This window comes from Callorhinus ursinus, unplaced genomic scaffold (genome assembly GCF_003265705.2).
Source record: "Callorhinus ursinus isolate GAN/ISIS: 27379988/994484 unplaced genomic scaffold, GSC_fseal_2.0 scaffold109, whole genome shotgun sequence".
Lineage (NCBI taxonomy): Eukaryota > Metazoa > Chordata > Mammalia > Carnivora > Otariidae > Callorhinus > Callorhinus ursinus.
This window is the reverse complement of record NW_027397171.1, coordinates 1,108,016-1,124,981: the sequence shown is the minus strand read 5'-3', so window position 1 is coordinate 1,124,981 and position 16,966 is coordinate 1,108,016. Positions and strand designations below refer to the sequence as shown.

General features: G+C 40.4%; 1 protein-coding gene across 1 annotated transcript; it reads right to left on the bottom strand.

Moving 5' to 3' along the window:
* Positions 1-4,956: 4,956 nt before the first annotated feature.
* On the bottom strand, positions 4,957-5,919 carry LOC112813511 (olfactory receptor 10C1-like). Its single transcript, XM_025858567.1, has one exon. The coding sequence runs from the start codon at positions 5,917-5,919 to the stop codon at positions 4,957-4,959; it is 963 nt and encodes a 320-aa protein (XP_025714352.1).
* Positions 5,920-16,966: the final 11,047 nt, after the last annotated feature.

Sequence of the window (16,966 nt, the reverse complement as noted above, 5' to 3'; positions counted from 1 at the left end):
CGGACCAATGTGTTTTCGTTTTCATTGATTCCATGAATTATTTAAGGTTTTCTTTGATTTCCTGTTTGACCCAAACATTCTTGAGCAGAGTGGTCTTTATCTTCCAAGTGTTTAACTTTTTGCCAAATTTTTTCTTGTGTGAAGTTCCATTTTAAAGCATTATGGTCTGAGAATATGCAGGGAATAATCTCAACTTTTGCTATCAGTTGAGACCTGATTTGTGACCCAGTATGTGGTCTATTCTGGAGAAAGTTCCATGTGCACTTGAGAAGAATGAGTATTCTGTTGTTTCAGGGTGGAATGTTCTGTATATATCTATGAGGTCCACCTGGTCCAGTGTGTCATTCAAAGCTCTTGTTTCTTTGTTGATTTTCTGCTTAGGTGATCTGTCTATTGCTGAGAGTGGAGTATTGAGGCCTCCTACAATTAACATATTGTTATCAGTATGACTCTTTATTTTGTTTAACAGTTGGCTTACGTAGACGGCTGCTCCCATGTTGGGGGCATAGATATTTATAATTGTTAGATCTTCTTGTTGGATAGACCCTTTAAGAATGATATGATGTCCTTGACCTCACTGATATGAGGAATTCTTAATCTCAGGAAACAAACTGAGTGTTACTGGAGTGGTTGGGGGTGGGAGGGATGGGGTGGCTGGGTGATAGACATTGGGGAGGGTATGTGCTACGGTGAGCGCTGTGAATTGTGCAAGACTGTTGAATCACAGATCTGTACTTCTGAAACAAATAACGCAACATATTTTAAGAAAAAAGGAAAAGAAGAAGATAACAGGAGAGGAAGAAAAGGGGAGTATGTCAGAGGGGGAGATGAACCATGAGAGATGATGGACTCTGAAAAACAAACTGAGGGTTCTAGAGGGGAGGGGGGAGGGGGATGGGTTAGCCTGGTGATGGGTATTGAGGAGGGCACGTTTTGCATGGTGCACTGGGTGTTATGAACAAACAATGAATCATGGAACACTGCATCAAAAACTAATGATGTAATATATGGTGATTAACATAACAATAAAAAAATTAAAAAAAAAAAAAGAATGATATGATGTCTTTCTGTGTCTCTAACTACAGTCTTTTTTTTTTTAAATCTGATTTGTCTGATGTAAGAATTTCTATCCCAGCTTTCTTTTGAGGTCCGCTGGCATGGAAGATGGATCTTCAGCCCTTCACTTTCAGTCTGGATGTAACTTTAGGTTCAAAATGAGTCTTTTGTAGACAGCATATGGATGGGTCCTGTCTTTTTATCCAATTTGCAATCCTGTGCCTTTTTATGGGAGCATTCAGGCCATTCACTTTGAGAGTGATTATTGAAAGATATGAATTTATTGTCATCATGTTGCCTGTGAAGATGTTGTTTTTACAGATTGTCCCTGTAAATTTCTGTTGTATATCGCTCTTGGGGTCTTTCTCCTTTTATAGGACCCTCCTTAATATTTCTTGCAGGACCGGCTTAGTGGTCACATATTCTTTGTTTCTGCTGGTCTTGGAAGCTCTGCATCTCTCCATCCATTCTAAGTGACAGCCTTGCCGGATAAAGTATTCTTGGCTGCATGTTCTTCTCGTTTAGTACCTTGAATATGTCTTGCCAGGCCTTTCTGGCTTTCCAGGCCTTTTGGCTTACTAAACAGATAGGTCTGATGTTACTCTGATGTTCCTCTCTCTCTGCATGTAAGGAATCTCTTCCCCCTAACTGCCCTTGAGATGGTTTCCTTGGTTCTAAGATTTGCAAGTTTTACTATTACATGCCGGGGTGTTGGCCTGTTTTCCTTGATCTTGGGAGGGGTCCTCTCTGCCTCTAGGACATGAATGTTTGTTTCATTCCCCAGATTAGGAATATTCTCAGCTATGATTTGCTCAAATATATCTTCTTAGTCCTCTCTCTCTCTCCACCCCTTCAGGGATTCCAATAATTCTAACATTGGAACGTTTCATGGTGCCACGTATATCTCTGATTCTATTTTCATGGATTCTGAGTTGTTTTTCCTTGGCCTCCTCTTTTCCCTTTTTATCTATTAAATGGTCTTCCAGGTCACTGTTTCGTTCTTCTGCCTCATTTACTCTAGCTGTTAGATTATCTAGATTAGGTTGGATCTCCCTGATAGCATTTCTAAATTCTGCCAATTCAGCTTTCATTTCTGCCCTTAGAGACTCTATGTTGCCATTGGTTGATTTCTCCATTCTAGCTATTATCTTCACAATTGCTAGCCTGAATTCCATCTCCGACCCCTTGGTTATATATGAATCCATTTGTAAATCTGCAGCGTAAGTCATAATCTCTAAGTCTTTTCTATTTTGGGGGTTCCTCCTCCTAGTCATTCTGTTGATGGGTGGTTGAGGGAATGTATAGAGTCCAACTTATTGACCACAACCTAAGCAAGATGCACCTGTTTTCTAGGGAACTTAGGGTTGTTGGCCTCTTGTTCTTCCATTCTGTCTTCTGGTTGGGGGGGTGCCTGCTGTGCTGTTACTTAGGCAACCCTGCTTGGGCAGAGTTGCCCTGACCCCTGTGGCAGGGGATGGGCTCAGTGAAAACTGGTTTTTTAGGGCTTTTGTTCTCTGGTGGCTTTCCATGTCTCTAGTCAGAGCAGAAGAGACCGTTTCCAACCCTCTGTCTCAGAGCAGAGAGATTGCAGTCTGTTCTTCAGTGAGCTCTCCAGGCCACACTATCTGTTTCTGTCTGTGCTGCTGTAAACTGCAGTGTCCTGGGTTGTGCAACCCTCAGCAGAGCTCCCATTTCTTGCATCCAGGTCGGGGCACGTGTCTCCCCTTTGTCTTTCTAAAACCACCAGCTTCCGCCAGTTCGCAGGTGTGTCCTCACCCCTCTGGGTTTCCCTACAGGGGACTGCCCTAAATTCCTTTCCCTGATGCTACCCATATGCGAGCCTGTGCCCCGTCCCTAGCATGAAAGGCTATGGCTCACAGGCAGGGTAGGATCCCCATGGCCAGGCTCCCTTTTGTTTATCTTCTGAAACCTGCCTGCAGAATCACTGCTTCCCGCTTCATACCTCGAAACCAACTGCCTGGGATATTGTTTGTAGAGATCCAGCTCTATCTTCTTACATCTCAGGCTGATTTCATGAGTGTTCAGAGAGGTCTGGTAGATATCCAGCTCAATTCAGGGGACCGGTTGGAATAAGGTTCCCTACTCCTCCACCATCTTTTCCCCCCTCCATTTTTATACTTTTATATATTTTATCCATTGGCTCTGAAAAGCATGTATTATATTTGTTTTAATAAGAATGGCCACAATTAAATATTTTAATATTTATATTATACATAAATTAGGTGTTTGAATGAGATGGGCAGTTTTTTAAAAATAGGGATATCTAGCAAAACACACATCTTGGTGATCATCACTATTATCCTCTGATAGAATTATCACATTCTTTGATCTTTTCCAGCTAATTGAGATTTATATCTCAAGTAAAACTGCATGACTTTAAGGTAAATAATGTGATGATTTGATACACATTTATATTGTGAAGTGATTAGCACAATCAAGTTATTAACACACCCCTCACCTCACAGTGATTGTGTGTGTGGTGAGAACACTTGAGAGCTACTCTCTCAGCACCCATCAAGGGTACAATACAGCATTGCTAACTAGGGGACCAGGCTGCCCATCACACCCAGGACTATTCATCGTACACAGTGATTAAGTCACAGACCTCTGCTCTGTCCTATTACAGCTACTACATGAGTAGTTACCAACCCCTCATACATCACAGCACTTCCCTGAGAACTAGGTGCTCACATCCCAGGCAATGCCTCTCCAGATGCCTACAGGTTATTTCTCTTCAGAGCAAGTGTGTGGATGATTTCCAAACACATGGAGTCAGAATTCATTTGCACATATGCAAATTATGTAAATTACATAACAATCTTTAAAATTATTTATGTTAATTATTTTAGTTCATTTTTCTCCTTTTCTCCTTGAATATAAATATGATTTTCTTTTTCTTTTCTTTTTTTTAAGATTTTATTTATTTATTCATCAGAGACAGAGAGACAGTAAGAGAGGGAATACAAGTAGGGGGAGTGGGAGAGGGAGAAGCAGGCTTCCTGCTGAGCAGGGAGCCTGATGCAGGGCTCAATCCCAGGACCCTGGGATCATGACCTGAGCCGAAGGAGAACACTTAATGACTGAGCCACCCAGGTGCCCCTGATTTTCTTTTTAAAAACATTTTCACCATGGAGACTCTTTTTTTTTTTATTATTATGTTATGTTAATCACCATACATTACATCATTAGTTTTTGATGTAGTGTTCCATGATTCATTGTTTGCATATAACACCCAGTGCTCCATGCAGAACATGCCCTCTTTATCATCATGGAGACTCTTGATAACAATTTCCCACTTTTTTCTTTTAATATTCTGCAACAAATACCTCAGACATGTGTCTACTTTTTTTTGGCATGTTTATATATTTTTATAGTACATGCAACTCACAGAAAGAATTAATTCTAATTAAGGTTGAAGTGTTTGAAACATTTTTTATGGAAGGAAATAATGTGCTTCATGCAGTTTTAGGATATTGAGAGTCATGTGGCACAGACATATGTGCGAACACTTCCCCTAGAGACCAGGGCAGAGTCAGATGCGACCCTCAAAGCCCAGAAAATGCCTAAGAGTATAGAATGAGAATTGTCCAGACTTCTGAGACATAATCTGGCAATCTATACAGTAAGCCTAGACTGACATATTTTGGAAAACTGTCTAGTGTTGGACTCAGCAATTAAAATTCTTTGGTAGCCAACTTCCTTCCAGAATTTATCAATCAGAAGTTTGTGAGTAGAGAGGTGTTGCTAAAATTATAGTTACTATTATTTAAAAAGGTCCTTACGAAATAGGTTGCAGAGAGCATTGACTTTGTTTTTTTCTTTACTCTTGGGTTGAGTGTGCATCTTTTCAAAGAGCAGATTTGCATGGTCCTCTAGGATCTACCCACAAGTCAAAACTATTTTCTTACCCAGGATTCTCTGGAGAGCTGCCTTGATCTCCTTGTTCCGTAAACTGTAGATGATGGGATTGAGCATGGATGTCACCACTGTGTAGAACAGAGCTAAGAGTTTATCCATTCCTGGTGAATGGTTGGCCTTGGGTCTCAAGTAGGTGACAGACCCAGAGCCGTAGAAGAGCGTCACTACAAGCAGGTGGGAAGAACAGGTGGAAAGAGCTTTATGGCGGCCTTCCGGTGAGGGCATAATCAGCACAGCAGCTAGGATTCTGCCATAGGAAGCAATGATTAGTAAAAATGGGCTGGAAATGCAAAGAATGGCTGCAACAAAGACTGCAGCCTCATTATGGGATGTATCACCACAAGCAAGAGCCAGGATAGGCGGGAGGTCACAGAAGAAGTGGTCTATTTCACAGGGGCCACAGAAGTTCAAGGAGAAAATATAGTTGGTCTGGCCCAAGCCTACCATGCAACCCACTCCCCAGGAAACAAGTGCCAACTGGGCACACACCCCACGGCTCATTCGGGTTGCATAGTGGAGTGGGGAGCATATGGCCATGTAGCGGTCAAAAGCCATGGCTGCCAAAAGACAGCACTCACTGATACCGAAAAATGTGAAGAAAAACATCTGCATAGCACACCCCTCCCGGGAGATGCCCCCGGCCTCACTCACAAGGCTCTGCAGCATCGTGGGTATGACTGAGCAGGTGTAGCCAATCTCCAAGAGAGACAGGTTGGCCAGGAAGAAATACATGGGCATGTGGAGGCCCGAGCTGGTCCAAATGGCAAGGGCTATGAGGGTATTGCCTGTGAGGGATGCTAAAAACATGAGTAGGATGAGGGTGAATAAAAGGAAACACTGTTCAGTGACCTCAGAGAACTTGGCAAATGCAAAATGCTTGACAGACAGGCTGTTGTCCTGCCACAGGGAGCAGCTGAGATTCATGACCTGGGGGAGAGGACAGCAAGGAAAGTGTTGTTCAGCTATAAATGCAAATCTCTATATTGCTTTTAATGAGCTCTAGTAGGTCAGAGTTACATTTCTTAACTGCAATTCTAAAATTCAAAAAGTTTGGAAATTGCACTTGTCCTCACACCTTTACAACCCAAATCCTGTTCTGTGTTCACAATGCCAGTTGATTTGTTCAAAAATAAACCTAGTCACCAAGCATGAAATTGAAAAAAAAATGAACTTCAGCTCAATTCTGTCTTCCTTTCTTCCATTCATCAGTCGTCAAATACTGCCAGACAAAGGTCCTCTCACACCGGTCCTTTTCTTCCCGTTTCTGTTATCACTGAGTTCTTCACACATGCATTCAGCAAGGGTTTTTTGAGTACAGAGTATTCTGCACTTACTACTTCAGGTCCGAGACTTAACAATGAAAAACAAACAAACACCATTTCTTCCCAAATCGAACTTATTTAGTGAAAGAAAGCAGAAATTAAATGGTCATTCAATGTATAAAGAATTGCTGTAATGCAGAGCATTGAAGCCAGAGTGCATCCTGGGGACTGGGTGTCGGAAGGGGGTTTGGGGCTCAGAGCAGCAGAAGCCCAGATGTGAGGACCCTCACACCCACTCACACCATGTCAACACTGCATGCTGAATTCACCGCTCAAGGTGACAAACTTCCTTACCTTTAATACTTCTCATCTGACAGTCTTTCCCCATCATAGGGTTCTTTGCTATATGGAAATTACCACTGTCTTCAAGTTAAAATTCAAATGTATTCATGTAATTCATGCAAATCCATGAATAGGCTCACTCCCTATTGATAGAAACTTTGATCTTACCCCTTAACCAAATGACCTCATGTTACAGTATATCCAACTACACACACACCAGCAGCTTTTAGTGTGTGCCTTGCTTGCATGCATTTCCTTCTCTTTCTGCTCATTTTCTTGCAGGGGCTTTACATCTGCCTCCTTGACTGTCCACCCAGTAAACTGCCCAGTATGCTCAGATTGCAGGATGCTGTCTTCTCCTCTCTGGAAACTTCTTTCCCACTTCTGCTCTGCCTCACCTCCATACTAGGCAGGGGCACACCCCTCCACGTATTCCCACCACTCAGTAACCTCCATGAGAGCACTCACACCACTCCAAGGACAATCAATTGCTCATTTCTTCCTAAGCACAGTCTTGGACACAGACACAGACACAGACACAGACACAGAATTGTATTTCTCTACCTTTACTTACCATTATACCCAATTCATTTACCAGTGAATAAGTTCTCCTGTAATGAGGAAACGCTGGAAAGCTAAGCTTTACTCCAGCTGCCTGAACGTCTGCCCATGGGTGCTGAGTCTATTTTTTGAAGTTAATTATGATAAATCTCAACTCCCTCAAATGTCCCAAACGTGACAGTTATTTGTCTCTCTACCTAATACCTATGAATTCCTGACAAAACATTCTTCGTTCTTTTGGGGGGTGTACTGCTGTTTGACTTGTTCTTTTGAAATGTCATTAAGCAAGATTCTAAACAATGTTTGCCATGAAAAGGGCAGAAGAACGAGGAGGTTGCACGTCCATTGCTCTGGACTATATCTGTTCGTTAACATAACTTGAGACTGGTTTACACTACATTTGTTTAGAATGCACCACTGTTTATTCCACAGTTATATTTGATGCCAGTATATATGACACAAAGTATGCTTTTTAAGGTTCCAAGTTACTATGAATAGACAAATATATTATGTGCATTCATAAAAACATATGTACAAAAATGTATATTTTTGCATATACGCATTCATCTGTACACCCACACACAAAACACACACATTCAAATCCATACTGGGTAGCATAGGGATTAAGTGTATTTTGGAGGTATTCTATCTGGGTTCAAATCTTAATACAGCCATCTAATGATGGGTCAAAGTTAACGTTTACTTAAACTATTTGTTTCCTCAATTTTCCCACTTATTAAAGGAGATGATAGTGGTATGTCCCTAATGGGGTTGCTATGAGGATTAAGTGAGTTAATTCCCATAAAAGCACTTAGAAAAGTGGTTCAGTACTCAGTAAGTATTGGTCATAGTCATGGCTGCGTCCATGTGTATGTCACCATAGATTTACCTTCATATACTCCCTCTTGTGGAATTTTTTATCACTATCCCTAATCATCCCTCCTGATCTTCATCCCTTCTTCATGTTTTATGCACCTGCTATGATGGAGAGAAGAACAGGAGAAAATACATACATACATTCATACATACATACATACACACATAAAACTGTTACCTGAACATGATGTCCTGGGAAAAAATGGTTTTGTTATGGATCATTTTAATCTACTGCTTTGGATATCCACTGAGCTATGCAAAAGTGCCCAAAGTTAAGAATGGGAACAAATGGGCCAATTCAAAACTGGGAAATATGAAATAACAACTCTGCATGATGACAGGGAGTCCCAGTGCATGTGACTATTGGAAAAGTTGCTCACATGTCAAGTAGTCTATTATAATGCATTTATACATATATTAAAGCATTTGTCAACATTTTCCTTGCATTGTAATTAATTTTAATATGTTTGGTTCCAATGAAGTAAGACAATTCAGGGAAGGATGAAGCAAAGAAAACAGATCATGGTTACTTATCTTTTTTTTTTTATACCCAAAATATTTTCTTAAACATTCTGAGTCTACAGTAGTCAGATTCTCTTCTCCCTCCCTGTCACTTGGCTTGATACTGAAACAGGTAAAATTTGATTTTTAAAATTATACTTCCTATTGTTTTAAGGAGTTGCTCTCCACTGACCTTAGTCTGGAGACCCTGAGGTCCATGTAGTAGAGACCAGCTTTGTGTACATACCAAGAACATTTTATTTTAATCACTGCTATGGAAAGAGTGAGATACTCGAAGCGGGTTCCAGGCATCTGCAGAAAGAGCATCAAACCAGTAGAACCACTGGGTTTGAACATTGCTTCTGTCTCTCACCTGACACATTTTCTTGACTTAAAGTTTCTGATTCATTACTTCCATGTAAAGGAAGGATGATGAAGGCACTTCCTATCTTTCTTGCTGTGTTGTTTGGAGTTAAAAATGCAAACAACTGTAGAGGCAAACTACGAGGAAAAGGTAAGAAATGGCCTTAAAATGCAATTTTTCAGCATCAAAACCTCTTGTCTTTTCAAACATCATGTTAATGAATTTATAGGACACTGCATGGAATAGTCTCTATTATCAGTCTGTATTGTTATATTATATACAAAATAAATATATTCTATATCTTATATATAAATATATTATATATTATTATCAGGCTATAAAAGTAACAGATTAAGAGTCCGTGATCAAGCAAATGGCACTGTCATATAATCTGAAGATATAGAAGTTTCATGCCCAAGAAGAAATTCTATTTGTAGATTCCTATTCAATGTAATAAAGATTAAGTGGCCCTTGAACACTGGTGGGATTCTGAAGGTTTACATATTGAGGTGGACTTTCAGTATCAGTTGGATATATGAGAGAAACAGGAGGGAAATAAGGCAATTTTAATGGCTCAGCCTCATGTGCTGCCTTGCCCAGCCCTAAGAGCCAAGACATCACTCCGTATGTCATTACAGTTTGGAAATAACCCAGCACAAGTGATTCATTTTGGGTCATCTCCACATAATTAGAAATGTTGTTTGACTGACTCAGCCTCTTATGAATCTCTGTTTTCACAACAAAATGTTTCTTTTTTCCTATCAACCAAAGGAAAACATGTTATACGTCATTAGACATTTATCTGAAACACTACAAGAAACACTCAGTAAATATTAATCCTCATTATTATGAAATTTTCATTTCTGAAATTTCTTAATAGGAAATACCATTTATGTAAATGGCTCATTACAGATTATAGAGATGGTTACCCCTTGCTTTCCACAATTTCCCCACAGTCGTTGCACTGAGGACCTGATAACAAGGTGAGGTCTTAACATGATGCAGCAGAAACTATTTTATCATTTGATTGGACTAAGGTGTGCAGGAGAATCCAGGTATTTCTTTCCCCAGCAGTAACAGATATTTCCTGTGCAATAATTAATTTAGAAACAACTCACAGGAATCTTATGACAGAAATGGGTAAACTGAGTAAGTTATACTCTTCAGAAAAGGAGAAAGCAGCTGATTAAAGTCATGGTCAGCACTGAAAAATGCTTCAGGCTTGGCTAACCATGCTCACACTAATCCACCATCTTCCACAACTCTTTTTTCTTAAGACATCCGTTGTGCCATGTACCTGTAATCATAACATTTGAGGGAAAAACAAGATGCTTGTTGCTTCTGATAAGCCAACTCCCTGACTTTCTCTGCTCCGTCCCCTTACCTTACAACCTCTCACACTCCAGATGATGTAAGTCTCCTAGTCCACTAAGACTGTGCGCCCAGAAGCTTTTGTGGTAGTCAGTGCCACGTCTGGTCTCAGGAAGCCTGTGCATCTCATGGGAGAGCATCATGTTCCTCCAGCCATGCCTGAAATGCTCCCCTCTCCCCACACCACAGAAGCGTGCAAGACTGTGTCAATCACAGGGTGATATAGTTAAGGCTTCCTCCTTACTGAAAAACACTGGAGTATGAACATGTTATATTTCAGTTCTTCTTGTTCTGGATCCATATCCTTCCTCCTTCCTCCAGGAGGCACATTACCTTCTCACTGGAAAGTGTGGGAAGACATTTGATTCTGTCTCTCAGGAATTGTCACGGGCAGGTTCTGTCTGATGGTAAATGGTAACATTTAGAGCAACAGAAATAAACATAAAGGACAGAAATCTCAATAGTTAAATATCATGAATAGCCTATACTTTGGAATTCAGCATAAAGAACTTGTTGCCCAATAGCTATTGGAGGAGGAAGGTAAGGTGGTGGAAGAGGAGGGGACCCCTTTTCAACTGGTCCCCTGAATTTTAGCTGGATATCTATCAAACCATTTTGAACACCCACAAAATCAGCCTGAGATGTAAGAATATATATCTGGATCTTTACAAGCAGAAAAGTGACTGCCTTTGGCAAGGTAAACCTTGCAGAGTCGTGAAACTGTGGGGAGATATTGGAAGATAAACAGAAGGGGGAGGGAGCCGCCATAAACTGGCTCCTGGAAAGTGATGTAACACCGGAGCACAAAATCGGAAATCTTAGTTGTCTGCTCTAGGAAGAGAAATCCCTCTCTGAAAGGGGCTCTGGAAATGAAAATGCAGAATTCTAGGTAGGGCATTGTGGTCTCGGGTTACAAGGGACCACAGAGCAAAAGGAGATTCCTGAAACAGTAGAGGGTCTGAGCATTGGAGCCAGGAAGCAGGTTATGGGCAGCAAGCCCAAGAAGAGACCCTCAGCTCAGACTGCCAGAGACTGTGAACCCGGCGGGTTGATATCCACTGTTTCCTTGAACAGCCTGAAAAAAATCTGAAACCTGAATTTGGGACTGGGCAAAAAATCACAGAGCAGTAGCTGCCGGGAAAGGGCTTTAGGGCGGAACCCAGACCTGATTCCAGAGCTTTGAGTGTGTGCACAGGAGCCCACAGCCGCTAGTGGTTTTAGAAGCACAAAGGGCAGACACTCCCAGGCCCCCGAAAACACTTCTGAGAGAGTTGGAGTGGGCACGCACCGTCGGAGGCTGCGGTTTTCAGCAGATCAAGCAGAAGTGGAGACTGTTTGTCCTGGAGAGTTTATTAAAGACGGCAGACCAAATTTTCTGCCCTGGGCCAGAGGTTTGGCTGTGGCCATATTTGCTCTGATCCCCTGAAGAGGCGCAGGAAGGCCCCGGGGAACAAAACTCAAAAAGAGGATCCGGTTTCCACTGAGCCCACCCCCCTGACAAGGTGTGGGGCAACTCCGCCCTGGCAGGGATACCTGAGAAACAGCCCAGCACTCCCCTCTCCCAGAAGACAGGATGGAAGAGCAGGTGGATGACAATCCTTTGGATCCCACAGGACTGTAAAATTCCAACACCAGGGGAAAATTGTATATTGAGCTCCAGGTGTGGCCTCATGGCCTGTTTATTTTTCAGATATAATTCTCCTTTTCTTTTCTTTTCTTTTCTTTTTTTTTTTTTCTTTCCTTTTTCCCCCCTTCTCTCATGACGTTTTCCCCTGCTGTATTTTCCTTTATACCTTCTCCTCATGTCAACTAGATATTTATTATACCAAATCATTTTTCATAGTCTCTTTTTGAACTTGTATTTTTACACACCTATATTTTTTATAGATAGATGCTTTATTTTAGCCTGTGTTTCATATACTCAGTTTTCCTTTTTATATATAAAAGTTTTACCTTCCTAGTAATTTTGGGACATAGTGGCCTCTAACACACAGACCAAAATACACCCAGGAAAAATTGAAACACTCTGCTTTGTCCACACTCAGAGATTATAGCTCCCCTTCCATCCCCTCTTTCTTGAAATTATTTATTTTTTAATTTTTTCTATTTTTATTTTTTATTCTTGTGTTTCATTTTGGCTTTGTTTTTTTTCCAGTTTGAAACCATACTTTATTTTTAATGTAGCTAGAAATTCAATAACTATATACATATTTTTTCAAAGTATTTTATTTTATTTTTTTTAAATTTATTATGTTATGTTAGTCACCATACAATACATCATTAGTTTTTGATGTGGTGTTCCACGCTTCATTGTTTTCATATAACACCCAGTGCTCCATGAATATGTACCCTCCTTAATACCAATCACTGAGCTAACCCATCCCCCCACCCCCCTCCCCTCTAAAACCCTGTTTGTTTCTCAGAGTCCATAGTCTCTCATGGTTCATCTCTCCCTCTGATTTCCCCCCCTTCATTTTTCCCTTCCTTCTCCTAATGTCCTCCATGCTGTTCCTTATGTTCCACAAATAAGTGAAACCATATGATAATTGACTTTCTCTCCTTGACTTATTCCACTTAGCACAATCTTCTCCAGTCCCATCCATGTGGATGTAAAAGTTGGGTATTCATCCTTTCTGATGGCTGAGTAATATTCCATTGTATATATGGACCACATCTTCTTTATCCATCCATCTGTTGAAGGGCATCTTGGCTCTTTCCACAGTTAGGCTATTGTGGACATCGCTGCTTTGAACACTGGGGTGCATATGGTCTCTCTTTTCACTACATCTGTGTCTTTGGGGTAAATACCCAGGAGTGCAATTGCTGGGTCATAGGGTAGCTCTATTTTTAATTTTCTGAGGCACCTCCACACTGTTTTCCAAAGTGGCTGTACCAACTTGCATTCCCACCAACAGTGTAAGGGGGTTCCCCTTTCTCCACAACCTCTCCAACATTTGTTGTTTCTTTCCCTGTCCATTTTTGCCATTCTAACTGGTGTAAGGTGGTATCTCAATGTGGTTTTGATTTGAATTTCCCTGATGGCTAATGATGATGAACATTTTTTCATGTGTCTGTTAGCCATTTGTATGTCTTCTTCGGAGAAGTGTCTTTTCAGATCTTCTGCCCACTTTTTGACTTATTTGTTTTTTGGGTGTTAAGTTTGAGAAGTACTTTATAGATCTTGGATACCAGCCTTTTATCTGTAGTGTCATTTGCAAATATCTTCTCCCATTCCGTGGGTTGCCTCCTTGTTTTGTTGACTGTTTCCTTGGCTGTGCAGAAGCTTTTTATCTTGATGAAGTCCCAAAAGTTCATTTTTGCTTTTCTTTCACTAGCTTTTGGAGATGTATTTGAAAGAAGTTGCTGTGGCCGATGTCAAAGAGGTTACTGCTTATGTTCTCCTCTAGGATTTTGATGGATTCCTGTCTCACATTTAGGTCTTTCATCCATTTTGAGTTTGTCTTTGTGCATGGTGTTAGAGAATGGTCGAGTTTCATTCTTCTTCATGTGGCTGTCTAATTTTCCCAACACCATCTATTGAAGAAACTGTCTTTTTTCCATCTTTTTTCCAGCATATTTTTTCCTGCTTTGTTGAAGATTATTTGACCATAGAGTGGAGGATCCATATCTGGGTTCTCTATTCTGTTCCACTGGTCTATATGTCTGTTTTTGTGCCAGTACCATGCTGTCTTGGTGATCACAGCTTTGTAATATAGCTTGAAATCAGGCAACGTGAAGCCCCCAGCTTTGTTTTTCTTTTTCAACATTTCCTTGGCGATTTGGGGTCTTTTCTGATTCCATACAAATTTTAGGATTGTTTGTTCCAGCACTTTGAAAAATGTCATTGGAATTTTGATCGGGATGGCATTGAAGGTATAGATTGCTCTGGGTAGCATAGACATTTTAACAATGTTTATTCTTCCGATCCATGAGCATGCAATATTTTTCCGTCTTTTTGTGTCTTCTTCAATTTCTTTCATGAGTGTTCTGTAGTTTCTAGAGTATAGATCCTTTACCTCTTTGGCTAGGTTTATTCCGAGGTATCTTACAGTTTTTGGTGCCATTGAAAATGGAGTCGTTTCTCTAATTTCTCTTTCTACAGTTGCGTTGTTAGTGTATAAGGAAGCAACTGATTTCTGTGCATTGATTTTGTATCCTGCCACAATGCTGAATTACTGTATGAGTTCTAGTAATTTGGGGGTGGAGTCTTTTGGGTTTTCCACATAAAGTATCATGTCATCTGCGAAAAGAGAGAGTTTGACTTCTTCTTTGCCAGTCTGAATACCTTGTATTTCTTTTTGTCGTCTGATTGCTGTTGCTAGGACTTCTAGTACTATGTTGGATAATAGGGATGAGAGTGTGCATCCTTGACGTGTTCCTGATCTCAGCTTTTCCCATTGAGGATGATATTTGCTGTGGGTTTTTCATAGATGGATTTTATGAACTTGAGGAATGTTCCTTCTATCCCTATACTCTGAAGAATTTTAATCAGGAAAGGATCTGTATTTTGTCAAATGCTTTTTCTGCATCAGTTGAGAGGACCATATGGTTCTTCTCTCTCCTCTTACTGTGTTCTATCACATTGATTGATTTGCGAATGTTGAACCACCCTTGCATCCCGGGAATAAATCCCACTTGGTCGTGGTGGATGATCCTTTTAATATATTGTTGGATCCTATTAGCTAGGATTTTGTTGAGGATTTTGGAATCCATGTTCATCAGGGATATTGGTCTGAAATTCTCCTTTTTGATGGGGTCTTTGCCTGGTTTGGGGATTAAGGTAATGTTGGCTTCATAGAATGAGTTTGGAAGTTTTCCTTCTGTTTCTTTTTTTTGAAACAGCTTCAGGAGAATAGGTATTATTTCTTCTTTGAATGTTTGGTAGAATTCCCCAGGGCATCCATCAGGCCCTGGACTTTTGTTTTTTAGGAAGTTTTTGATCACTGCTTCAATCTCGTTACTGGTTATTGGCCTATTCAGGTTGTCAATTTCTTCCTGTTTCAGTCTTGGCAGCCTATAGGTTTCCAAGAAGGCCTCCATTTCATCCAGATTGCTGAGTTTATTGACATATAGTTGTTGATAATAATTTCTAATAATTGTTTCTATTTCCTGGGTGTTAGTCGTGATCTCTCCCCTTTCATTCATAATTTTATTAATTTGGGTCCTTTCTCGTTTCTTTTGGATAAGTCTGGCCAGTGGTTTATCGATCTTATTAATTCTTTCAAAGAACCAACTTCTAGTTTCATTGGTCTGATCTACTGTGTTTCTGGTTTCTAATTCATTGATCTCTGCTCTAATCTTAATTATTTCTCTTTTAATGCGTGGCTTAGGCATCGTTTGTTGCTTTTTCTCTAGTTCTTTAGGTGTAGAGTTAGTTGGTGAATTCAGGGTTTTTCTATTTTTTTGAGTGAGGCTTGATGGCTATATATTTCCCCCTTAGGACCGCTTTTGCAGTATCCCATAGATTTTGGACCAATGTGTTTTCATTCTCATTGATTACCATGAATTGTTTAAGTTCTTCTTTGATTTCCTGGTTGACCCAAACATTCTTGAGCAGAGTGGTCTTTATCTTCCAAGTGTCTGAATTTCTGCCAAGTTTTTTCTTGTGATGAGTTCCAGTTTTAAAGCATTGTGGTCTGAGAATATGCAGGAAATAATCTCAATCTTTTGGTATCAGTCAATACCTGATTTGTGACCAAGTCTGTGGTCTATTCTGGAGAAAGTTCCACGTGCACTTGAGAAGAATGAGTATTCTGTTGTTTTAGGGTGGAATGTTCTGTATATATCTATGAGGTCCATCTGGTCCACTGTGTCATTCAAAGCTCTTGTTTCCTTGTTGATTTTCTGCTTAGATGATCTGTCCATTGCTGAGAGTGGAGTATTGTGGTCTCCTACAATTAATGTATTGTTATCAATATGACTTTTTATTTTGGTAAACAGTTGGCTATGTAGATGGCTGCTTCCCATGTTGGGGGCGTAGATATTTACAATTGTTAGATCTTCTTGTTGGATAGACCCTTTAAGAATGATATGGTGTCCTTCTGTGTCTCTAACTACAGACTTTAGTTTAAAATCTAATTTGTTGGATATAAGAATTGCTACCCCAGCTTTCTTTTGAGGTCCGCTGGCATGGAAGATGGATCTCCATCCCTTCACTTTCAGTCTGGATGTAACTTTAGGTTCAAAATGAGTCTTTTGTAGACAGCATATGGAGGGGTCCTGTCTTTTTATCAATCTGCAACCCTGTGCTGTTTTATGGGAGCATTTAGGCCATTCACTTTAAGAGTGATTATTGAAAGATATGAATTTATTGTCATCATGTTGCTGGTGAAGACATTATTTTTATAGATTGTCTCTGTAAATTTGTGTTGTATATCACTCTTGGGTTCTTTCTCCTCTTATAGGACCCCCCTTAATATTTCTTGCAGGACCGGCTTAGTGGTCACATATTCTTTCAGTTTCTGCCAGTCTTGGAAGCTCTGCACCTCTCCACCCATACTAAATGACAGCCTTGCCAGATAAAGTATTCTTGGCTGCATGTTCTTCTCGTTTAGTACCATGAATATGTCTTGCCAGGCCTTTCTGGCTTGCCAGGTCTCTGTGGATAGGTCTGATGTTATTCTGATGTTCCTCCCTCTGTACATAAGGAAGCTCTTCCCCCTAATTGCTGTTAAGATGGTTTCCTTGGTTCTAA